Source organism: Lichenostomus cassidix, chromosome 7 (assembly GCF_008360975.1).
Source record: "Lichenostomus cassidix isolate B80296 chromosome 7, HeHo_3.0, whole genome shotgun sequence".
Classification (NCBI taxonomy): domain Eukaryota; kingdom Metazoa; phylum Chordata; class Aves; order Passeriformes; family Meliphagidae; genus Lichenostomus; species Lichenostomus cassidix.
The window spans coordinates 11,574,173-11,600,295 of NC_139488.1; the positions used below are offsets into that span (position 1 = coordinate 11,574,173).

Sequence of the window (26,123 nt, forward strand, 5' to 3'; positions counted from 1 at the left end):
GGCTGCATAGTGTTACGGGGATGAACTTCATGCCCCCCAGAGCACTGTGACAAGTAGTAAGCATGAGCCACAGGATGACCTTGGGAAACCATGGACTATTCCCAGTTCCTTTGTGATTTCAGGAAAGTAATTTAATTTAGTCTGTTTACCCATTCTCCTCTTGAAATATGACAATAGGTTTTCATAATCTGATTTAAGTAAAGTCTGTTACAAGTGCATATGGTGATCAGACTCACTGGTAAAGGCAGCCAAGCAGGAAAGCTGAGAACATTTATGGTTTCCTAGATGACTGCTTGGAGCACTCATATTCAATTCTAATGCCACTCCTGTTCATTTCTGAAACTGGATATAAAAGTGTCTTTTTGTATAAACAGAGGTGTAAAACAGGCTGGAGAGCAAGAGAACTCGTTTTGGCTTTTGGATGTTTTTCTGGTTTATGATAGGGAATTGAAGAGCTTGCCATGCTCTTGCTGGTTTTTCCCTTGGTAGAACTTCTGGCAATGGTGCCTTCCCCTCTTGTCTTTGTTGGAAATCTCTGCAGGATGAGAGAACAGACACTTGAGTTCATTTTATTATTTCTGTGGAATTATTTTGACATAGTCTGGTACACAAGAGGAATGAAAAATTGACATTTCATTATAAATCCTTCATAATTTATTAAGTTTTGCTTTTTGTGCTCTTCAGTGTCAGCCTATCTGTTCCTTCTACAGTTGTCTGCAGTTGCAAATTTTTCGATGGGGTATGACACTTAGGCATTCAGTTGCCTTTTTTTTGTTTCAAAATCTCTTATGATCTTTCATTAAAGGGTTGATTAGAAAAGATCTAAATGTATAATGAGTTCTATGTGATGAACAAGCAGAGTTTATTATAAAATTTGCCTTATAAAGATAAATTCAGGATTTTGTAGGATGACTTCAGCCATGCCGCAGATGTCCTGTGAAACCTATGTTGCCACTTTGGTGCTTGGTCTTGGTTGTGTTTGTATGCTGGGACATTTCATGTCTGGGCAGATACCCTGCATAGCTTGATCTGTAAATGGCTTCTGCATTTTGCTGATTTGAAGTTACACTGCTGGTGCATCTTGGGTCTGTGAAATCTGTAAGGAAAGAAGCACAGGACAGTGAACTGCTGATGGCTTCATAATACCTGGTGAGCACACTTGTCTGCAGGGACTTTGCCCTTCATGTTTCTAGCAGGTAGCAAATGAACCAGATGTATCGAATAGAGCAGTTCAGGAGCCTCAGTCTTCACAGGATAAGTTATTTAATTGCTCTTGTTGTTTAATGAAGATCTTAACGTTAAGGTATTTCCTTGGGTTTGGATCTGTTTGAACTGAAGACAAACAAGAGAATCCAGTAGTTCTAGTCTTACCCTACCATCTCGCCTGCCTCAGAGCCAAAACAGACCAAGTAGCTCAGCTGAGGAACAGTTTTTCTGTCTGGTTGCTGCACATTGAGTGCTTGGAGACATGTAAGAATTGCAGAATGGTTGAGCTTGAGAGGGACCTCTGAAGGTCATCTTGTCCAACTGCTTGCTCAGGCAGGGTCACCTAGACCCAGCTGCCTGGGACTATATCCAGATGGTTTTTTAGTATCTCCAAGCATGAAGCAGCTTTGGAATTGTTTCCAGCGAAGCTGCTACAGAGAGTGTTAGCGGCTGCCCTCAGCTATTGCAGGTGCACAGCTCCCAAGGGACAGGAAGATGGAATTTCAGCTCTGAGTGCACCCTGCATACCTGTTGGCTCCCATGAGGACTGAAAACTGGCAAAAAAAGTCATCCATGTGGAACATGTGTAAATCCAAATGAGCAATGGTATTTTACCTTGAAGAGTAAGATTTCTGTTGAAACAGATCAACTTTTCAAGAGGCACTCTAGCACTTTTGTGTGGTTTTTGTACTAATACTTTGTAGTACTTCTTTTGGGCAAGGTTTAAGGCATACAGCATACTCACCTAGGCTAGAAGCTGCTTTCAAGACCTGACCTAGAAGTATTCCAGTATTAAGTTTTTAAACCTGACTAGTTTCCACTGCCTGGAAGAAGGAAATCCCGGAGCAGGAATGTACCCAAGTCATACATAGTAACTGAAGCAGCTCATCTATTCTGTTTTTCTTCAAGATGCTTTCTGTACATCTGACTGCCCTACCCAATTTTCTTCGGCATTACAGCTTCAACAATGAACATACAGAGGCCACAGAGAGAAATAAAGTGGCTTTTGTTCCATGTCCCCTGTTCTCCAGATGTTCCATGCCATCAGGGAAGGGGCAGGGGTCAGCAGAGTATTGCAGTGGGTACTGCTCCCCCAGGGGCTGTGCTTCTCCAAGTTATAATCGAAGCAGGAATGTGCAGTGATCAGCATGAAAACTCTAGTTGTTGGATGAGTAACCTTTATTTTTTGTTGGAAAAGTTTCCCACTGAGATCATCTGACATTAAATTGTGTCAAGTTAACTTGTATTTTTATTACTTTGCAAGAGAACTGATAAAGATAGACACTCAGGTTGCTTGCTCTGCGTGTTGTATTTTCTCATGCTTGCCCCATCCTTCCCTCTGCAGGGGGGGATATACTTACAGGACAAAACAGTCTTTTTAAATCAGAAAAGCCTTTGGTAGTTACTTTTATTTTCTGTAGTACGTGTATGGTTGGACAGCATCTAGCATGACAGTTAAAAACTTTTATTTTTAATAGAGTATAAAAGAGTTTTATAGAAAGATTGAGACCTGAAAAGTAAGCAATTAAAGCAGACTCTGGAGCACAGACATGATACATGTAATTTTTTTTCTGAGTCTGAGGCAAACCCGAAAAGTTTTGGTTTGTTTTGGTCTTTTTTTCCTTCTTCCATTAGTTCATAGGTTAAAAGATTCTTTGGTTTTTTTAAACATATTAAGGTATTATTAAAGTGGACTTCCCTGGAATTACTTTTTTTTTTTTTTTAATAAGGAAACCAGATTTGAGTAGCTGTTTCTTAAATTCTGTTCTTTTAAATTTATTTTTCACAATAAAAGCAAGTTATGAAAGGGCTTATCTTGCAGCAATTTGAGCATTTTGTAAACACCCAGATCTTGGATGGCCTTAGCCCCACTCAGCTATCGTATGCAACAGGTTTTAAAACCTTTGTACTGTCCCTTGGAGCAGATGTGTCCTATTTCACAAGGCTATATACTTCCATCCCATTCTGTCTTGAAAATTGTAATTCTGTTATAGTTTTTATTTCTTTGAATTTTCAGAAAGTTGGTCAGATCCAGTTCCCTTATGGCAGTGGGGTCCTGTCCTTTTATATGTTGTTTCTTAGCCAGTCCCATGTCATGGAGCAGAGAATGCAGGACAGATGCTTCACGCCTGGCATACTCAGCTGTTCTGAGAATAAAACTACAGAGTGCAACTGGCAAGTTCTGCTGGAGGCAGCATATGCTGGCTGTTAATGTGTGACCTTTTTGCACTCAGTTACTTGACTAAATCTGCTCACAGAGATTTTTTAAAAAATTGGATATGAAGTTTAGGCAACTGACTTTGTGAATATTGAGGAAGTTCCTGCTTCATCATCAATGCATTTATCACTGCAGAAGTGTGGCTCCAGGTGCAAAGTGTTAATAGTGCCCTGACCAGAGGCTGGAGAGGTGGGTGAGCAGCATGGGCTGGGAGTGCATGGAGCTGTGATTGAATTACACTGGCTTAAGAAGTTCCTGTCTCTTCAGCTGAGAGCTTTACCCCCACTAAGCTGACACACAGCTCAACTGATCACACCCGCCCTACCAGACCAGTAGAAAAATCAGCGAAGTTGTGCTATTTCAGTTACTGCCGCCACAGAATAAACTGGGAAACGCTGACAGAATGCTGGCCTGAAGACTGCAGCGATTTATGGTTGTCTCGGCATAAAAGAATGACAAATTTTGACTCCTTAATGAGTAGTAACAGCCTTAAAAGTGAGACACATGTATCCAAGTCTCTTGGTTTTTCTTTTTATTACCGATTCACCCGCGCCAGTGACACAGTGAGGCAGTGTTTTTGCAGTAAGTCTGCCTTGCTAAAACATGGCTTCTTTGGGGCCAGTGCTGAAGAATGATCAAATAAATAAACCATCTGTGAGGAGACAGTTTTTTTTACAGTACCTTTAATAATTTACAGTTACATATGCTATAATTTTATTTTAAGTTCAAAATATGCTTTTCCCAAAAGACCAATCTACTTCATCTTGCATCTTTTTGCTGCCAAAGCTTTGATGGGAGTTAAAGAACTGGATGAAGTCTAGTTCTTGAAATATGTAGTACAAATTCTTACTGTGATTGGATGTTTGCTGAGCTGTATTCTGAATAATATTTAAGTGCCTTGTAGTTACACATCTAGCTTTCCATGCATTTTGTAAAATCAGTAACAGGAGAGTGAAAATATTCTAAATATAGTCACTACAAATGTAGGATTTATTTATCTTGAACTTGATGCCTTTCAGAAGAATTTATTGATTGAATGTTTTTACTCTTCCTAGCGAAAAGATGACAGAGGCAGTTAAAACATTTAAGTTAAAGTGCTACATTTTTGGAGTTTGTTGATTAAATAATTGTGTGAAAATCAGTATACTTTTTGTGGGTGGCTTTGGCTTTGTCTTAAGGAAAAAAAACCCACAATTTTTTCAGGTGGTAAGGAGTATTTGGTTCTGAGCTCTTTTTGTACATTTATGATGTTCCTGCTGGATGTTTCACGGGGAGACTTTACGTGCTGCATTGCTCCTGCTTACAGGCAGTGTTTCCCAGAACTGCCAGTCAGTTGTATTGGCTTTATTCTGTTGTTAGTGTTGTTGTGGTTGGTTGCTAGTGAAGCTGTGTGAAAGAGCCCAAACTGCTCGGCTGCTGAGCAAAAAGCAGTAAGTGTCAGTGTAAGGCTGACTAACATGGAGAAAAAAGAGATAGGTCAATAGCGGAGAGTGGAAAAAAGCCCTCTGAATTTGGTAGGCACTGTTTTGGATTGCAGTCTGCAAAAGATCATCTTGGTTTAGGATCTGGAAACGGTTAAGTAGTGCATGTGATCATTGGACAAAACAGCAAACAGTCATGTAACTTAGGCTAGAGGACAAGCAATGCAGGTGATGGCAGACTATGCAATGAAATTTTTATTCTGTGCCTTTGAACTTCATTGGCACATGCATCTTATGACATCTGCTGGGTTTTTTTTGCCCTCTGTGTGCAAGAAACCTGAGGATAGACCTCATTTTTATTTCTGACTGTGGGAATACAGTCTAAAGAACATATATCTGTAATTCAGGATAGTTTGAATGTATAGTTTCAGAAGATCTTAATAGTTCTTTTATTCAAGTTAATATTTTATGCGTAGAATCACTGACAAAAATTATTTTTCTTTCTTTGTGTAAAGCTACACAGAGTGAGGAGCGGCTGTGTGCATTTAAAGACCCATATCAGCAGGACCATGGAATCAGTGAGAGTCGAATCTCCCAGGAAAATGGCACAATTTTGTGCATGAAAGGTAGTACCTGCTATGGACTTTGGGAAAAAACACGAGAAGGAGATATACATCTTGTAAAACAAGGTATGTAACAGTTCAGTTTAAGTGAAGTAGTATTGCTACTTATTTCACTGTTTTGTGATCTAGCCAGCTGATGCAAAGATGAGCTGCAAAACTATACTTCTCACACATTGTACAAAATGCATAATTTTAAACTTCTCATTTAGCAATTTTGAATGTCAACAGAAAGGTTGTTTGAAATGAATGACTCCTTAAAGAGACCAAAGACATCAATGCACAGTTGAAAGAAAAAGCATTCAAATTTCTTTTTACTTGGGATGTCCAGAGTACAATGGCTTTCTTGAATTTCAGTGTATGTATTGATGTAATGACAAATTTAACAGTAAGTGTCTTACTAAGTGAAAAGTGTATATTCATATGGATTGGATGCTTGTTTACATAGGAAATTACAGCTATAGTTCACAACTGTCACATGTCAGTACTGTAGTTCAGTGCTGTTCTGTGGGGAGAGTGAAGGTAAGGGGTGAAGGGCCTTGGAGTTGCTGGAGACATGTTTTGATTACCATTCTCAGGAACTCTGCTCTGTTTTACTTAGATGAAAGTTAATGTAGTGTAAGGCTGAATGAAAATGCAGCTGGTATTTACAAACAGCCTGTGCAGTTGTAGTCCATGATTCATGTTTGATCGGCAATCTGCTGAAGGGAGCAGTCTGACTGCTCACCTCTGCCCCACTGTTCTCTCTTTCCCTTCCAGGTATTTGTGGATAAATGACATTTAACTGATGTTGACCATACTTGGGAAGGAATGGTTGCTGCAGGGACAAAGGGCCTGATATTAACCAGGAAATAAGTTGTGATTCTGTAGAAAAGCCCAGTGATGTTGACAATGAGGAAGGGCAGAATTTTGAAAATGATGCAAGAAGCACCAAGCTACAGATGCAGTCTTGTGGCCTAAGGAAGGGACTTGGTCACAATTCATCTAGACTGTGGACCAGAGGGTGCTGATACGGTCTGTGGTATCAGGGAAATGGGGAATGGCATCATTCTACTTAGAAGGCTCAATAATTCAGGTTTTATCATATTAAGATGACAGCTGGTCACCTCTGATGTTGGTCTTCATCTCTGTTTTCTTCTCCTTGGCTGTGGGGAGTTCTGAAAGAAATTCTGTAGGTTTTGGTTTAAAAGTTGGTAGTAAAGTCAGACAAGCAAATTATGACAACTGTCTCCACCCCACTCTGTAATGTTTAATTAGGTAATGTTTGGATTTCTATAGGTGTGTTTATCCAGTCAGTAGAACTAATTTTACACTTACTTTGAAAAAAACACTGTAATTTGCCTCTTTTTACAGGTTGCTGGTCTCATATAGGAGACCCACAGGAGTGTCACTTTGAAGAGTGTATAGTTACAACCACGCCATCCTTGATTCAGAATGGAACATACCGCTTCTGCTGCTGTAGCACAGACTTGTGTAATGTCAACTTCACAGAAAACTTCCCACCTCCTGACCCTACTGATACAACACCTTACAGTAAGTCAGATGTTTCTGTCTTAGTCATTCTATGCTGTAAAGATTTTAGGAAAAGATCTTTCCTTTATGGTACTGTTTAATGTGAAACCTGTGACCTTTCTATTTTTATGTCAGCAAGGTGGCAAAGAGAACAGAGTTTATAAAGTTTGTCACACTCATATTCCACAGTGGTCCTCAAAGAATGAGCTAAATGCTTTCTAGAGGATTGTTTGTATGTGCAACTGCTGAATGCAGATTATATTTTCCAAAATGGTCTCTAATCTTGTGTGTTTTGATATTTGGGTGCCCAGCTTCATTAGCCTGTGGAGGCATTCAAAAGGATTCATGACTTCTGTTGAAAACAGACCAGTAGTTTCATTAACACTACGGTACCTTTGGAGAGTTTGGCCTGTCTGTTCAGTCATGAATCACAGGTGGTTTTGCATGGTAGAACTGGTCTTGTATCAGACTGCTGAGATTCTCTCCAACAGACTCTGAAATCTCACTGCTTTCTTCTGCATATCGCTGGCAAGGGTTAACTTTGACATAATGTTCAAAGAATACTAGTTTGAGCAATGTAATTTTCTGTTAAGTTATTTGTTATAAAATCACCCTAACATACAGATCCAAATCAAGGGTTCAGACCCCTCAACCTGCTATGACAGAAGCAAGATCATAACTAGCAGGCACACTGTTATGCTGTGATCCCAAAGAACCTGTGAAAAAGCTGACTTAGTGGCCTAATTTAAACATTTGGATAGCCTTTTCTAAATAAGAATTGTGAAATGGAAGTTGGATAAAGTTAGGTATGTAAATGGAGGCACAACTGTTCTGTATGTCAAGAGTTCTTTATCAATGGCAAGTATTTTTTGAAATGAAGATGTCTGATTGGATAGCATTTACAACTGCAGAATGCAAAAAACCAGTTTGTGTTTAGGAATGATAGCATTTGAATTAACTTCCATGTAAAGATACTGATACTTTAATCGCTGGTGCTTTCAAAAATGGCTGTAAGGTCTGATATTTGTAAGGAAGTTTGATCAAAATGAGGGCTTGGCTTGCTAAAAACCAGCAGCCTTTGGCTTGGAAAGTGCCTGCAATATGAATGGGTAAAGAAAGTAGGTAAGACATGGTGCCTTTGGGTTGTAGAACCAGTAAATATTCACCATTTGGAATCAGTGTCTGAGCACTGTGCAGTGCAGAACAGACTCTTCTTGGCTTTGGTAAGAGTCATCAGATTGGGCTCCCCAAATGAGACTGGAGTTAGAGTGTTGTACAGGGAAATGAGACAGGAGAAAAACAGGTGTAGAGATAATTTCTTGTCCCTCTCTGTCCCTGTAAAATAGGAAGACCAGGTTCCTACAAATAATGTGCTTATTCTTCTCCAAGGATTAAAATTACAAGATGAATTAATCCAGTTCTTGAGTGATAAGATCTTAAAATAATTTTAAGTGGAATTTTTAATGCTGAAAGATCTATCTTGACTTGCAAGGTAGGGGGCGGGGCAAGTAAATCTGTAACACAGTCCTTAATTCACCCAGCTGTAATTGAGTGCTGCAGTGTACATTTCTACTGACTCCAGCTGTTTTGTGTTATTGTGTCACCTTCCATTTTCATAATAGGCAAATTTGGCTTTAGGCGTAAGCACAAGCAAAGTAGGTTGCTTTGCACAGTTGTCTGTCTGCTTTGACTGCATTAAGAGATGGAGATGGGCTATTCCAGCAGCAAGGATGGCCTCATTTGCCACTCTGGTGTTTTATTTGTAAAGCTCTACCACTGCTGCATCCGACAGAGATGGGACTGCTCCTGGCTGTTTATATCCAGCACACTGGTAGCGCTGTGGAGGTACAGGATACTTGAGGAAGCTGGAAGGGTGAAAAAGCAGGGAGACTGTAGCACACAGACCCATGCAATGTTACTGACCTCCAATCCAAGTGGTGGATTGTTCGTGGTCTCTCAGCTCCTTCCAGAACCCATTTGGGTGATCTAAGATTATATTTTGGCACCTCAACATTAAGCACAGAATTCTTGCTTTGGCAAAATTGAGCTTTTGTAGAATTGTTGGAAAGTTTTGTATTAGCTACTAGGTACCTTTCTTGGGCACTCTTCCAGCCTTTCTATTATAGTTGTCAGAATGCTGTAAGGACATTAGCAAGGTTCGCTGCACAGGCTGTGGCAATCTGTGCTACCATACCTTTTAGATGATTAAGTTGAACAGGTCACAGTCACATGGGAAATCTTCTGCAGAAGGTCCTTCCACTATAGCCTGTGAACTGTAAGAGCACTATTTTTTATGTGTATCTTTCATAATAGTTCTTGAATGGCCCAAAGGAAGGTAGGTGGCCTCCTAGAACTGTACTTACGATGCTGAAAATTTCAAAGCAGAGGTGGTTGGTGTACAATTATGTGAAGCCTGATGAATTCAACCAAGAGTTAACTAAGTATTTGTAAATGTTTTTCTTCTCATTTTAGTAAAATCATACAGAATAAAAAATTCCTGGAATGGCAGGTAAAAATTCAGCTATAGATTAAAAACTAATGGAACCTGAAGACCTTGCTGATTACCCTAATCAATTTAAAGCTTAATTTTAAAGGAAAATTGCAGTTTTTCTTTTAAAGATGTATTCTTGCAGCTATCTGCAAGGATCTATGGAAACAGCACAATACTGTTAGGCCCTTGAGCTAAGTCCATCCAGAAAAATAATGGATGAATAAAACAATTACTTTATACAATCTTTTGGTTGCAATTTTTCTATGACACTTAACAGTGGTGTGTTGAAAGATGTAGCTAGACTGTAAATGATTCAAGAGGATGAAAAATAAGTTAAGATCTTAATACATGTTAGATATATCAAATTATCATTGTCATAACATATAGTAATTAGAAAAATTAAGTGTAATACTTGAGATAATGTCAGTGTTGTTTTTAGGATGTCAAAACATTTATCGCACAACTGTATCTTTGTAGAACAGTACAGCTTTTTTTTTTAATTCATATTTGATTAGAGTATAAATATATGTAATCCATCCTGTCTTGTAATGAAACTTATATAAAAATGAAAAATAAGATTGAAGACAAACAGGTTCTTGAAGCCTTAAATTTAATCCTTACTGCTTCTTAATGTGCAGCTGGTAATTTAAAACAATCAGACATGTGAGTAGTCATAATATTCGTCTCTTCTATCTTAAAGATAATCCAGGCAGATTTGAGTAGCTGTTGGTTGTTAATCCCTCCAGCTAGAATTTTGCAAATGCTGTAGGATGGGTTATAGTCTAGAACCCACAGTCTGGAGGTATTAAAAATGCAAAGATTAAGATAGCTGTTTCCTGATGCCAGGAGAAGTAGTGGTTGGGGAATGGTGTGTTTTTCTGATCTCGAGATTTGCCTGCGGAGTTTGGAGCTACTCAAATGTAGAAGTTCAAAAACAACCACTCACCATCAATCTTAAGCTTGCACTTTTGGGGAAGATACACTTTCCTCTTCTGTGATAAATCACTCACAAATAGATTCACTATTCTTCCATCTTACATTTTGACAAAGAATTGACCCAAAAAAATTCCATCTTTACTTCAGCCAGTGTACTCATATACCCCTTAACCCTATCTGAGAAGGGCCAGCTATGGCTTCCTGGATCAGTGTTTTGAGATGTGTTTACTTCGTTGACTTTGTTAAATAAGTAGTTTGAGACTTGCTAAGTGTCTGCCTCTTACGACTACAAAATGCTTCCTAAATTCTGAGCCTGTTTTGAAGACAAATTCATTACTTCCTCACTCATTCATAATGGCCAGTTAAATAGAAATTAAGTAGCTAAAGACTTAAATGATCTCCCTCGTTGGTCATAGATGTATTGCTGTAATGAAATAATCATGTTGAAATAACATCATGATGAAAAAGCAATTTTTAATTATTTTTTTTCCCTCAAGGCTGCTTCCTGGTGCTGCAAATAAATTAATGTAGCAGCAACTGAGTGTTAAGAATATATTTTTGTATGACAGGTAATGTATTTGTGTGATATATGGAGAAAAATCCCTGGCAGCAACCATTGAGAGTTACTGGTACATGGGGTTGAAAATTATATCAGGTTTGCATCTCATAACAGCAAGTGGTGCTGTAATTTTTAAAGGATTTAGGAAACTTCTGTTAAATAAGAGCATTGAGTTGTGGATAGAAAGAGACCACCTCACACAGTTATTCTGTGTGAAGGAAGTTATTCATTACTCTGAAACACTGATAGAGAGGCTTATCTTTCCAGTGTCACATCCTTGCCATTCTTTGCCAGCCTTCTTGCTATGCATATAAAATATGTATGTAAAAATCTGTCTTGAAGTGCTTATGGAATTGTAGAGAAACTTTGACAAGAGCTACCATTAAAAAAAAAGTAATTACTAACGTACATGCCTGGGACAGGTTAGTTATGGTAGTAATAAGACAGTTTTCATTTAACTATTGTTTTTGAGAGGCATCAGTTTGACTCACATAGCTGTGGGCACGTGGCCCAATCTAACTCCCACTGAAGCTGAATTAGATCATGTCAGGCTAATTTTGGAAAGTTGTAACCCTGCTCACTCTCAGTTGTCTTGAAGTACTTTTTCCGGAGAGCAGCATCCGATATTAATTTATAATTGAAATGCATTTACTTTAGCTGGGTTGCAGTACCTGATCAGCTATGTTTGTAGCTGATGTTTAAGCTGGTCTTTAATTTCTGATCTGTCTAATCTAAAAAAAAATACTCTGTAAAAAAGCTTTTTCCTTCATGTGCATTTTTTTTTTTCAAGTGATTTAGATGTAAAGGGGAAATTACAAACTTTTGCAAGGTGGCAGATCTTAGGTTTTAGAAGATGAAGGTGGGACTGATCTACATAAGGATTAAACCTTGTACCCTTGAAATGATAGAGAAGTCAGTCAGGCACCTCTTCCCTTCAGTGAAGAGACAAGGCAGTCCATGTCGTTCATGTACCTTCATGGTGTTATAAGGCAGGGGAGGAAATATAAAGACAGTAGTTAAGGGCCTTAATGTCTCTCAAAAAAGAAGTTAACTTTGAGACAGCTAAGCATTTCATGCACGAGGATGATACTGTGCCTCTGAGGAAGTTATTTTAGAGAGCTGTAGAAAATGAAGTTGCTGAACTGCTGAAGGAGATAGAAGTGAATGTGCTTGGAGATTTCTTAGTATGTGTCTCTGTTTTAAGAGATTGTCTGTGGAGCAGCTAATACAGGGGCAAAATGAAAAATAAGGCTTATCAAAATAATTCTTTTATATACTGGATTAATTATGAAGTATTTTGATTTTTAGCCAGTGGTTGACAATTGTGTATTTTCCTGAGCCTTCGGTTGCCTTTCTGTCTGAAATTTAGTGCTTAGTGGGGGTTTTTTTTGCTGTTTGGTTACAGGAAATTAATTAACTGCTGAGGGGGCTGTGACACTGGGTACACATTGCTACAAATGCTTAGTGATAAGATTTTGGAAACATGTGCTAATTAAGGCTGTGTCATGTGTTGTTGCAACTGAGGGAAAAGTGATGGTGTTGTCGATTAGTATAGGGAAGAAAGAGTAGAAGTGCAAGTTATAGTAGGAAACACAGTATTAAAGCAATTGCAATAGGAGGTTATTTAGAAATTCAGGTGAACACCTTAATTTCTGTAGAATCAGTGGAATGTTTTACAAGTCTCCCAAGCAAACTGGTAATGCTTGTTGAGTAACTTCAGTTTCCCATTAAAACTGAATCTATCAAAAGCAGAATCTCTTAAAGATTGTTGGTAGCAGCACTTACTGTTTTAACTTCTAAGACATCATAGTCTCCTGAGATTAAATTTGAATCTTTACTGAATTTAAAAGTAAAGCTTTGATGTGAAATTGTAGTCTTGCATATGAAGTGTTAGCTGTGAAAGCAGAACCTCCTTAGGCAGAAAACTGTATATGTAATTCTTTTCTCTCACAGAAACATTTAATCGGGAAGACAAAATTGAAGTGTTTTATTTGCACTGACATTGAAATGTTTTGGAAATGTTTTTCAATTTCTGCTGTGCACCAAACCCACAAAATGCTGAAAACCATATTAAAAGAGCAAACATGTTTGTTTGAAAAAGCAGAAACACTTCAAGTATTATTTTTACCAAAAAATCCAAAAACCGAAACCCTCTTTTTAATTTTTTTCCTTTTTATAAGTGCATTCCTCATTGCTTTGTCAGACTACTGTTGGAGCACACTTGATGGGAAAGGTAACTGCAGGAATTAGTGCTGCATTATGACCTGGAGGTCAGAGAGCAAGGATCTTTGTAAAGTTCTTTTTAAAATATGCTGGAATCTAAAAATGGCTTTTTTTGGATGCAAGGTGGGATTTTTTTCTGTATCTTGACGTTGCAATATAGTGTGTTTATAAAGTGCTAGAGCTATATTTGTGCCTTGTTTCAGAGGGCTAGACATATTTGAGTCCTTAGAGATTTCAATTCCTCAAGTACCTGTGAGCATAACTTTTAGATTATTTGTTTGATATTATTGTCTGATCTGCATCTTTGTCATCCTTGAAGTATCCTGCTTATTTCTAGTACTACACAGTGACTGTTTGATTCATATTTAAGATCTAAAATTAAGAAACAAAACACAAATTTTTTTGTCCTGTAATCACTGGGTTTTGCCACGTTCAGTAATAGTGAAAACATGCATTTTAAGTTAACTAATATCTGTAAATAAGTGATTCGCAGTCTTGTATCATTTGCAGTTCCTGAGGCACTAATTTGCATCTCAGCTGGAAATCACTTGCTTATGTTTTATGAAATTCTAAGACTTTAAAGATCTGCAAATATCTTTGGGTAATACAAATACAGTAAAGATACTTTTTCCATTTACTGGGAATGCTGAGTACAGATTTTTATATTGTTGTATAATGAATTCAATGTCATCATTAGCAGATATCTTTTGTGACAGTGTATGTTGGGGCTTTCTTGTGAATGCCTTATAGACACAAGGTAAAAGCAGATAAAGCTCCTAAGAATGGTACTCTTTCAGAATGTATTAGTGGAAAGCTGGACTGTAAATAAAAAGGTAGTGCATAACAAATTGTTTTGCCTTTTCTCAAGGTGAAATGGAGAATAGACAAGGGTGCTATACTTTTTATGTCTTTATTCACATGCTGCAATATGCAATGTAATACATATATATAATATCATCATTAATCTAAACAAACCCTACACTGCTACTTAACAACACAAATAATTGGAGAAATGCGTAGGAGCTCTCTGGAAGGCAGATTGACATATCAATGCACTTTCGGGTGACATGGATTGACAGGCATTCTGATGGTGTAGTAGTGGTAGTAATAGGGTGCTGTAAATTTTAACATTTCAGTGGGAATTAAGACTACACCATTGTGAGAGCATTTCTCCTTTAAAGACTTGTGAATTTTGTTTAGGTAACTCTCCTCAACAAAGTACACTGACTGGATTAGCCGAGATAGTGTACGTTGAAGTCACTGCCAAGCAAAATGGAAGCACTGTTTATGTTTTGTGGATGTTCTACTTGTCTGTGTCCCTGTGCTTTTTCAAATGTTTATTTTCACGTTGGCTGTGTTGATCTCCTGCTTTCCCTGTCTTGTCATGCTAAAGGCTCCTTGCAATGAGCTGGAATGGCAGAAATGGCTGTGCACAGGCTCCAGCTCCTGACAGAGGGCATTAGCTTCAAAATACTGTAGTTGTGTCTCCCTGGGCAGCCTGGAGCTGCTGGGCTGAGAGCACTGTTTCTCATAACCCCCTTTGTCCTGCCATGTTACCCACAGAGCAATCCTCAGAATTTTTAGCATGGCTCTGCTCTGGTTTTCTTGAACAATTTTGAAATGAATGGAGTTAAGATTAAAAGGAGCAAGGGTTCTGTGAAGTTTGGTTATAAAGCACTGCTAGGTGTTGCCAGCTACTACTAATAAATTCCCAGCCCATGCCCAGTACAGTAACAGTCTTTGTCCTCAGACTACTGACATAGTAAGAGGCAGACTAGGGAGTGCAAAACAGAAGATCACTTATAAATGTCGTGGCTGTTATTTGCTGTTCAATGCTGTTAGGCTCATCTGGGTAGAATAGTGTTTAGACCATGGAAAACCTTTCATGTCTTTTTCTTGCTCTTTAATTAGACATTTTCAGTAAGCCACACTTGTTTCTATCCTGTGTGCTAAGTTTGCTGACAAAAATCTGATCCTGTATTTTGGTTTTACCCCCATGATTTTCAAAGGGATACAATTTATAAAGAAAGCTTTTGGTTCTTGGCATTTGACTTACCCTTAGAATAGCCTGTTAGCCCAGCTGCTTTGCAGTTCTTACCTGAGTTGCAGCTATAGCTCAGCACGATGCCTCAGAGGAGACTGAGAGTCCAGACAGACAATTAAAATATGTTGGCCCTTCAAAGCTGGTCATTAATCACCTTTCCTTATTGAGCCTTTTTTGGTATTTTTTTTTCTTTATCTGAAAAGCATTGTGATCCAGAAAATCCAATACATTACTTAACATTGATTTCTGGCTCCTTTCCTTAAGCTATAGCATATAGTGCATCTTCAGAGAGGGGGCTATCTGGAGGTAAAATGCTAATGACCTTTCAGTCTGGCACAATCCTGGTAGCTCTAGGTAGATAAAACATTTGGTTTTTAACAGTGTGATCAGTTATTTTTAAGGACAGTTAATTTAGTTTTAGACAAAAGAGCTGTAGTTATGTGGGTTAGCTGCCAGGTGGCTCCTGCAGAGCAGAGGCTGGTGCAGAGCAGGCTGGGAGCAGAGCTAGCCACATTGCCCCCAAAGCAGGGAGCAAAGGCTGCAGGGCAGCACCATGCCAGCTTGGATCTGGCTTGCAGGTGCTGCAGCCAAAGCCTGAACTCGAGACTGTCTGTGCTTATCTTTGCATATATGCACTAGGTGACTCTTCTTTATGTCATCTGATTTCTTTCACAACTGTGCTGTTGGAGCATCTTCTGTTGGGAGTATAAAAAAGGATTAGGAGCTATACTTAATAGAAGCTATAGGTTGTCTCTTTCCCTTCATCCCTTCATTGAATCAGACAAAATCTTTGCACGTGGATGGATATTGGGGATCAGTGTTTTAAATCAGTTTTCCTTGCAAAGAAAGGCTTATGTCCTTTTTATTAAAAAATTAATGGCAAATTCAGGCAAGTGCCTCAAGTGTTTGGACTGTGAACTTGTGACTAACTCTGGAATTCTGAATGTGAAGTTTCGTAACTGGGCATCTAGCTCCTGACGTATGTCATCCTGGCTATAGATATCTCCATTATTTCTGAAGAATTAAGATGTCAGGGTTGTTTTGAAGTCACCTGAGATGATCTTTTGGCTTTCTGGTTAACAGAACCTATGTGTTTGAAAAACAAAACATTCATAGAGCATCCAGGGAAGCCAATGCAACCCAGAAAACATCGTATCAGTGTGCTCCTGGTCACGTTACACCGATAATAAACCAACTGCAGCTTTTTTCAAAGCTGTAATTTTCTACCTGAACTAACTCCTATTGTTGCTGTCCAAATGCAAGATGATGACAGTATATTCACTGAAATCTTGAAGATTTATGTTGAATGTAATTGTCCTTAAACAGCGATTCAGGTTGATACCGGAAGTCTATTTACATTTTTGTTGGTTGTATAATGAAGAAAGCTTACTGAAGCTAATAGGGCAGACTAGGGTGAGGTGAGTTCCTGAAACAGTTATAAGGAGACCTAAATGCAGTATAGAGTTCCTCAATCCATAACTTCTTCTGTATATCCATACTGAGTATTTCTTTGTGTCTTTTTATTTTATCTTGGTGTTTTTGTGGTATTACTCTTCCCAGTCATGTTGCAGTTTTGTTCTCTGTCTGATAGCTCAGGGAATGTTCCTTCCTTATGTACTGAATTAGCTGTTGTTGATGTATACCGTTCACTATTATTATTTTTGTTGGTTTGTATTTAATAAATAAAATGAATGGTGAGGTGTTGCTATGGTCACTAATACGTAAGCATTAGAGTTGGGACACCGACTGTTGTGTCTATTTTTGTGTGTGACAGAGCCTTTTTTTCCCTTGTTGCAATTCTCCTTAGGACTGAATTTTGTGGTATGAAATCTGATTTTTGATGTCAGCTGTTAGAGATCTGCAGGTTTTTTGTTGTTGTTTTTTAGCTTCCCTGTTTTCAATATCAGAATATGTATTGAACTTTCTCAAAACTGAACATCAGATTTTGTAGACAGTCCATACACTTTTTTTTCTCAGAAGTCCTGGTTTGTTTATCACAGTTTCATTTTTGGGATACTAAGATGTTTTATTCTGTAACACATTTATTAATTTGAAAGAAAGCAATATATTAATTAGCCTTAAAATTTACCTTACTAAGTTTTTTAAATTTCAGTTTATTTGCATAATATACCTCCATGCAGAATCAATTAATGGAAAAACATTTGCTATATAGATATGTCTAGAGTGGAGAAGTTAGGAATTCAATCTTTAAGGGCAAGGAACATACTGAAAGAGGGAAGTGTGAAGACTTGTGATTACCTTAGTTTTTTTCTTTTTCTAATTGCGCTTTAGCTTTTTTCTCTTATTTTGAAGAAGAAAGATAGATTTGTCATTTTCTGAGAGATCTGAGGAAGGACTTCTTTTTCTAAGACATTGATATCAAGTTGCAGTGAGATAGGAGCTCATGATCCAGTTTTTTTAAATTCCTTTGAAGGATCCAGTGAGGTGGACTCAATGTTTAATCACTACAGTTTTATGTATTTTAAAGGTTGAGCCTACAAAATACTGGATATATGTTTCTTGACACTATTTCCTAAAAGTTTTTGAAGTACCTGTGAATGATATTAGACAGCTTTTGACTTTGGCCTGGATTTTTGTCTTCCCTTAGACTGGTGGCAGGAGGCTCATTTAAAATGTGCCTGCAGGCCTGTAAGTATTTTCTGAGACTAGCAAAAAATTCCTTGTTTCAGACAATCATATTGAATTAAAACTATATATAGTTTGAGCAAGGGTGTAAGGTATCCTTGCATCCTGTGTAAAAACACTTCTTACTTTTGTAATGCTAGAACGGGAAATACAAGTGTTGGAGCTGTAGCAGTGAAAGTGATTTTTTTACCCTATGCCAAATAAAAATATTTCTGTTTATCTTATTTCTTTTTATCTTTGAGTTGTGGTTCAGAGCCCTGTCTGTTGATCTGTTCACAAACTGGATGTGTCTATCTAAAGGAATACACAGGTCATATGTGCTCTACACAGCTGAACCAACTAAATGGACCCACTGTGATCATTTTTGCTTGGTTGTACTTCTGTTTCTCCTATTAAAGCATTAACCTGCTCTACAAGTATTGATACAAGTAGAAATAGAACTTTAAATCCCAACAAATTAGTACTAGGGTTACAAAACAGAAGCACAGTTTTTATGTATATATTCCTTTGACCTGGGGGTTTTCACTCTTGAAAAAAAACTAAAACCAAAACCACACACATAAAAACTTTAAAAAGAAGCAAAACTCAAATCCACGCCCTGCCCCCCAACAGAAAAAACAGACAAAGTAACCCCAAAGCATTAAGAAAATATCCACAGTCACACTAAGATGAACTCCCTACAGGGTAGACATCCAAACTGCAGCAAATACAAATTGGTTATATTCTAACTGTGGTTCTGTTTTCCTCCATTTCTGCTCTCTGAGGATATAATTGCTGTGACTAAGGCAAAATGGATGATGCTGACTGAGCCACAGTGAATTACACGGAGCAATGTTCTTCCTCTGAATGCAGGTCCAGACACTGTTGTTCTGCAGTGCAATGGGAAAGCAGAGAAAACTTGGTGACAGTTTACTGCGAAATAAGGCATGAAAAGCCAGAGAAATCAATGACAGATGAACATTTAGAAAATGTTTCAGCTGTTTTTTGAGAAGTTTGTTTTAATGAGTCTGAAGAGTAACTTGAGTTTCTCTGCTCATATCAGCGCTGTCAGCAGATCCTGCACTTGTTTCCTGCAGGTGAGGCTGGATCTGCCCCCCTGCCCGTGGTTTGGGTGAGCAGAGCTCTGTGGCAGTGTCTGCCTCAGACACTCCCAGCTGCAGAGCCATTCACAGCGTCTCTGGAGCAAACTAAAACTGTGTGTGGGTGCAGTAAGTACAGCCTGGAAGCCAGGAGCATTACACATCTCTGAGCGCTGTGCCAGGCGCTCTGGGGGGTGCTGTCCCCAGCTCTGCCAGCACTGCCAGGGCTGGCACAGGGAGACAGAGCCAAGAGGGGTGTAGGCTGTCCCTGCCCAGCTTCAGCGGGTTAAATAGGAGATGACTACTGTCTGGCACTGAGAGAATAGTTAGTGAGTAGTAGCAGTGGGAGGGAGTGCATCAAGGAAAAAGTTTGAAACTAATTTGAGATTTCAGTGTATAGCTCAGGTATGCTAACGTTACTTTAATTTTTTTTCTACAGTTAAATGTTTTTTTCAGGAAGATATGTCTGGGGTTTTGGGGAGAGCATTTTGTTTGGTTTGGTTTTATATTTATTATTTTCATTAAAACTGAAAACATCAAGCTCTGTTGTGAGGAGAAAGTTTTCATAATAGTCTTGGGGTGTTAGATACGTGTGATGAAGACAAGAATAATTAAATATTGCTAATGGGGGAAAAGTAATAAATTATGACTCCTTGATTTTGCTAAGATTTTCCAGAATAGACCAAGTGAAATAGGATACTAAAGATATCAGTCTGAACAGATTCTCCCAGCTCTGCTGAGCTTGATCCTACACTGAGATGATGTGTCATATTATAATCTGTAGTAGACTACTCAGAGCAGGGAGTGGAGGTGAGCACAGTCCTACTTTTGAGAAGAGTTTGGCTGTGTGGTCAGTGTGCCATGATTGCTGTGGAACAGAAGTTTCCTGTAACATAAGGGAACATAGCACTGAGGATTTGATTAGCTGAGATCATATGTCACCTAAATGTTCATCGAGGACATGTTCATTTTATGCCTGCACACTTACGTGTTAGTTTATGAGTTGGTAGGTGGACATAAACAGGTAAATTTGGAGGTTTTTCTAGTTTTTTCTACCTGTTTAAGAACTGAAATTACCACCTTTTAGGCATTTAAAGTTTCTGCTTAAGTTGAACTTGATGAGCAGCCTAGCGCATCTGATGCCAGAAGCATGACATGAATTTCTTCACTGCCTTAATGTCTTTGTAATCACTGTAATGGGTTATGTCTTATTCCCAAAAGTGCTATTGGTATGATGCTGGCCTGTGTTATAATGGAGCCCTTGAAATGAGATTGGAAGGCAAGCTTTTCCATTATTTCTAGATGGTTGTGAAATGAAACAGTTACCAGGTAGGTGCTGTTAGCTGCAGGTTTTTCTGAGAAGCAGATATGTTCTTGGAAATGCCATCAACTTCCACCTGTAATGGAGCTATGTTTTGATTTTTTGGTAGAAATGTGGTCAAGTACTTGACAACTTCATAATTTTTTGGGGTGAACTGGGCTCCTGACAGACCTTTCCAGGATTTGAAACCTTTCAGGAAATGGCAGTTTAGAAAGGAAAATAGAAAGTATGTTGTGTAAGCATCATGGAACTCACAGAACACGTGGATTTCCTTTTAAAGGATAGATTGGGAAACAGAACTGTTGTCTAAAACAATAATAGGACAGTATCCGCTCAGAGGCAAAACTGGTGTGATTACCTGTGAGTTTCTAGAAGGAATAAGCAAGGAAAACAAGAAAAAAAAAGCCCCAACAACAAAACCATAATTAAGGCTGAAAGCATGAAGTTGATTTGCAATCATAAATCCTCATTTTTGTCCTGGTTATGCATTTTCACTTTGATGAAGCTTATGGAGTTGCATATTCCTAAACCTCGACTAATGATTGAGGGCGTCTTAAATTTTGAATGACCAAACAAGGATGTATTAAAAAGTGTCTTCACTGAAGTGTAGAAATGCTTTTATGGTGACCAGTTGGGAACCAGAAGAACCATTTGAAAAACTTGCCTGTGATGGCATGTATTTTGTGATGTGTTAAAGTAGGAGCACCTGTCAGGAAGGAGTCAGTCTCAAATTTCTTTTTTTTTGTTTGTTTGTTTTGCAAAAAAAGATTTCTACTTGCTTAATGGGACTTGAGGGTTTTGCCTTTTATTTAATAGGATTTCATGGTACGGTCAGGATTTGAGTAAATTAGATTGACAGAAGACTTCTTTGTATTAATTTTTTTAAAAAGGCTGCTTTTTCCATTCTAATTTCTACAGTATCTGTGTAAATAAGTGTCTTGTGAAGGTACCGGTTTCAGACTTACAGTTTAATTGTACAGCATCATTAAAATAGCTGAAACCAATACTCAAGACTGTGACCAGTTCAGGGATTGATTTAAGAAAAATTTTATTACATGGAAAATATGTTAAAGAGTTACAGAAGCTGCAATCATGCAGATTCCAACGTCGTTAGCAAGTAATTTCCATAGGATTATGAAATGTCTCCTCATGACCTATTCAGATTTGTGTTGAAATATTTATTCCTGGTTTGAAACAAGTTTGTTACTGTAGGGCAGACAGAACATGTTATACAAGTGACGTCAGCTGTAACACGAATTGATAGCTTTGATACCAGCCTTTGTACTTGATTGATGTATATTTATTTTGGCAGGGATGTTGCCTTAGATATGGTCCTTCCTCCCCTCCCATGGTCTCCCCGTTGTCTCCCGTGCTGCTCCCTGCTCAGCACAGCCGTGGCTGTGCAGCACAGCTGTTGGGCACTGCTGGGCTGGAACAGGCACCTGGGAGTAGGAGGCAAGGGATGCCTGAGCTGGCACTTGTGCTGCAAGAGCTGAACATCAAACGGTGGCTGCATTTCATCTGAAATCAAGTACTTAGATCTGTAGAAGCATTTTGCATAAGTGCAAACTAAGGATTACTATTTATCATTATTGCCTTTTTCATCTTCATGCTATTTTAAAGTAATCAGAATAACCTTTGAAGTTAGGGAAGGTACTGTTTTTCCCATTATATAACCAGCTAACATAAAGCACTGAGAGGCAAAGTAACCTACCTAAGATCAGGCTAGTCTGTATCAGAGCCAGAAACACAAGCTGAGTTTCTCTTTGTTTTATATTTCAACTTCTGGAATATTTTTCTTTCCTTAAGGAAAAGAAAATGCATTTACATGCATCTAGCATGCACTTGTGTGCCCTCATACAGGATGCAGTTTTCTGTTTGAAGAAGGTCCCTCCAGCTGGTGCCTTGGAAACAGGAGCTGTGTGTCAGTGGAGACTATTGATTTTGCTGGGGTTCTCGTGAGGTTATAGCCTTTCTCCTCTCTGGGCCATTCTCACTGTTTCAGCTCCTGCCCTGCTGAATGCTGGCTCTGCCTCTCCTCCTCATGGGCCCTTTCAGGTTCCCACAGCCTTTTCTGCCCTCTGTTTCCACACACACATCCTTGAGGATGTCCCCAGATAGCTGTGTCTCGTCTCTGTGAAGTATCTTCGGGAGAGAGGTTCCTCCTGCCCGAAAACCATCTGAATCTCCATTTAAGCAAGGACAGAGGGAAATAGCCCTTGCTAAGGCCTCTCAGCTGGGAAGGAGAGGCAGCTTTCAGCGGGAACCAAGAGAGGTTCAGCTGCTCTGCCGCCCTCCTCCACTCACTGGCATGGACAAAGGGGACAGCAGTGTCCTCAGTGATGGCCAGTGCTGTTTGGGACCAAGTAAGGAACTGGTCTGAGACACTGATGCAGACTGAATGAGAGTGCCCACGGTCCTGAGGAAGAGAAGGGGAGATACTGTTCACTGCATTCCTCAGGCACCCTGGAGCAAGATAGGAGGGGGACTTCTGTCTGGTCCCAACTTCCCACTTTCTGCTTCATTGCTCAGTTCCTCCTAATAACAATTTCATCTGGGAAATACCTGGTAGGACCAACCAGTACGATGTTAGAGCATGGAGAAATGTAGGGATTATTGTCATGTCGAAGCTACAGAAGACTTCTAAAATATATTTGAAGGCCTAGAAAAAGAATTTGCCAAAGTTAGAAATGATAAGTCCATGTAGAGAAGATGGCTGGGGAAAATAAGAGCATAGGTAGGATTAATGGGAAAATGGGACATGTACATTCATGCTACTTCTAAACCATGATAGCAGGAGCTAGAGCAGATGCATAGCTTTTGGAATACTATGGGCATTGCCTGAGTTTGCATTAGCCAGACAAGCACAGTCTTTTATTAATACTAACTGTGAATGTTTCTAAAATATCAGACAGGTTTAACTCACAACACTGTAGCTTAGGCCTTCACATTTAAAATCACAAAACCTTTTATGTACAAGAATGTACGCTAAACTGAGTTGTACTAAAAGTATAGAAAAATGTTCTTCAATTAGAGTAGGAAAAGTTAAGTTTTAGTACTAAATTACTTGCTACTCTTGAGGATTACACTTGAGGATTACAATATTAAGCTGATTTAGGGTATTACATCTGAAGTGCTAGGACATAAACCAAAAGCATAATGAAAGGTTTTGTCAGAACTCGTTCTCACCCTGCTGGTATTGATCTTGGGCTTATAGTTGAAGCAGGTTGGCTGCCCAAAATTGTGCTATAATTCAGATTTCATTGCATGCTTGTGGAAATGATTTGGAATAAACACCCAGTACAATCATGTCCATTAAATCAGTTTGTTCTTCCTTGCCTGTTGCTAAGTCTGACAAGAAAAAAAATATTGCTGGAAGTGAATGAGAGGTGTGCAGCGCTGCTGATGGGATGTGAGTGCTGTGTGTTGCTGCCCACGCGGGAGCAGCACTGCATCCCTGTGCTGTGGCTGTGAACACAGCACTGCCACTCCTTCAGGTGTGCCCAGCGAGAACCTGCTGGGACAGGCCCAGACATCCCACACTGCTTGGGCTTGGCTTGCCTTCCCTCCAAGGAAATGCCTGGCAAGGGGAGGGACGTGGGTTTCTGCAGGAGCAAAGGGATCATGACTGACAGGTAGACAGCATTCCTGGGCTTCTGCACTCTTGAAGCCATGGAAAGTGCAGCACATGGGATCAGAGCTGCCTTTTCTGAAGGATCTGGGGGGATTGGTGGTTTGCTCACCCATGTAAAAGCAGGCATTTCGGTGTTTTGATGTAATTTTTTGGGCTCTATTTTTAGTGCCTGTGAACATTACAGACATGAAATATGTAGCTATCAAGTTTGTTGTATTCAAAATAACTTCAAATATCTTTAAAGAGGCTTTCTGAAGTACTATTTTTTTTTCCATTGCCGCACATGTATTTTTTGATGCAGTGTGTTACAGAAGCTGGAAATGTGCCATTATGTTAAAGCTGGTGTTACCATTTGGTTTGATAAGCAGGAAGTCCTGTTGGTCCAAGATGAATATAAGGGGATAATGTTGTTTTCAGCCTTTTTATTAAAAAACATTTTTCTGACCTTTATTTTAATATGGAAGATGTCCCCAGTATGTTGTTAAGTGCTCAAATTAGCTTTCCATTACACTTGAAGGTAAGGTTGCGGTGTACTCAAAAACAGTTTGACTATAGAACCAAGATATTTCTTTTATCTCTCTAGTAATCAAATATTTATTGGTGTATAGGAAACTTCAGAAAGAATAACCCAAATTTAGTTTGGGTTTGAATTGCTATTTATTTTACATACATCATGATTATAAGGTTCAATTCAGTAGTGTTAGAAATTATACTCAAGATGCCTGAACTCCCAGAAGAAAAGGCAGAAAGAGAAGTTTTGCTGGGTTTTTATGAGCTCATTAATTTCTTCTGCACAAATGTGACAAGCTGCTAATTCACCTCTTTGTATCTAGTCATCAAAGAAAGAGCAGTTAGGGATTTCATAACCCACTCTCCTACCAAAGACATTATCACCACTCATGCTTCATTTTTGAATTTCATGTATCACTTCAACCTTCAGTATTCAAAAGGAACCAGAAAAGGCCAGTCTAAACCCCACAACCTGGCTCTGGATTGGTTGCTTGGTGGCAGCCAGTGCAGCGGAGGGCAGAGACTGGGGAAGAGATTCCATCTCTGGAACTGCCTGGCTGCAGGGACAGCGAGGGACTCCTCTTCTTTGAGGCAAAGCTCAAATCCAAATTGCATTTTCCAGCAGCAGATTTTTGAGTAGAGATCTGTCCACTGAAACTCTGCCATCATGGATGAATGACTTCTAGCTGTAGCAGGATTCCTCTGGAGCACATTATGGGAAATAAATTTTGCAGCCCAAGCTGTATGATGTTTTGAGGCATTCACTGAGGAGGCAGATGGGATCTGTGATGCATGATTGCCAGGTTATGATGTTACTGCAAGTCTCATGAGAAACTGGTGCTTTCTGACAGTCCAGGTTCCACACAATGATGCGATTATGTGTAAAATGCATTAAAATTTTAGCTCTCCTGATGTGGAGGAAAAAAATGAAAAGATGTGTCATAAAGGGCACCTTATGACAATAAGTATATAAGTTTTTATATATGAAGTTAAAATTGGTGAAATATGATGACGCTAAGTGCAAAGTGGAAACATATTGGTGACTGTTTAAATCTTTTCTTCAAATATTGGCATGATTGGAAGCAAGTGCAAACTTTCTGTTTCATCTAAGCCAGTAGACTAGAAACCAGAGACTTGCTCTTAAGTCCAGGGAAAAGATCCATTTTCAGTTATGAAAGAAAGTTGCCTTAGGGCTGTGGATTGGCAGAATTATTCTGTTAAAGAATGTTGCACCATCTCCCACAATAAATACAGGTCCCATTTTGTTTTCCATCTGCATGAGCACCGTGCTTGGTTCTCTTCCATAGAACTTATCTCACTAACTTCATTATGCCTTCAAGTGCCTCTAAAAAGTTTATGTGAAAGAGTGTTCGTTATCTTAACTTTGGTTTAAGTATTGAACACGGTCATGTTGATAACATTTTGTAGTCCTATTGCAAAATTTGGACATGGATCTTAATTTTATGAAGTTTGTCAAATGCTTACAGAAAGATGCAACCTTACTTCTTAAACATGGGTTCATAAAACAGAATATGGGTAATAGTCATTTTAAAACATGCACCTATAAAAGCTTAGGTCAGTAGCAGAAGTTGCTAGGAAATGCTATTTTTTCTTTTCATCATTCTCAGCTATACATAGGTTTAATAGCAAATTTGGAACAGCTCCTGCTGGAGTTCATTTTAAGTGTATAATTTAACAGTGTT

At 38.8% G+C, this 26,123-nt stretch overlaps 1 protein-coding gene across 2 annotated transcripts in view; it reads left to right on the top strand.

Moving 5' to 3' along the window:
- Window positions 1-26,123, top strand: part of BMPR2 (bone morphogenetic protein receptor type 2) — a 107,350-nt gene that overhangs the window by 47,282 nt on the left and 33,945 nt on the right. For both annotated transcript variants that reach the window (XM_085066186.1, XM_085066187.1), the window contains exons 2-3: window positions 5,361-5,534; window positions 6,819-6,998. In XM_085066186.1, coding sequence (XP_084922312.1) covers window positions 5,361-5,534; window positions 6,819-6,998 — 354 coding nt within the window. The remainder of the gene's footprint in view (window positions 1-5,360; window positions 5,535-6,818; window positions 6,999-26,123) is intronic.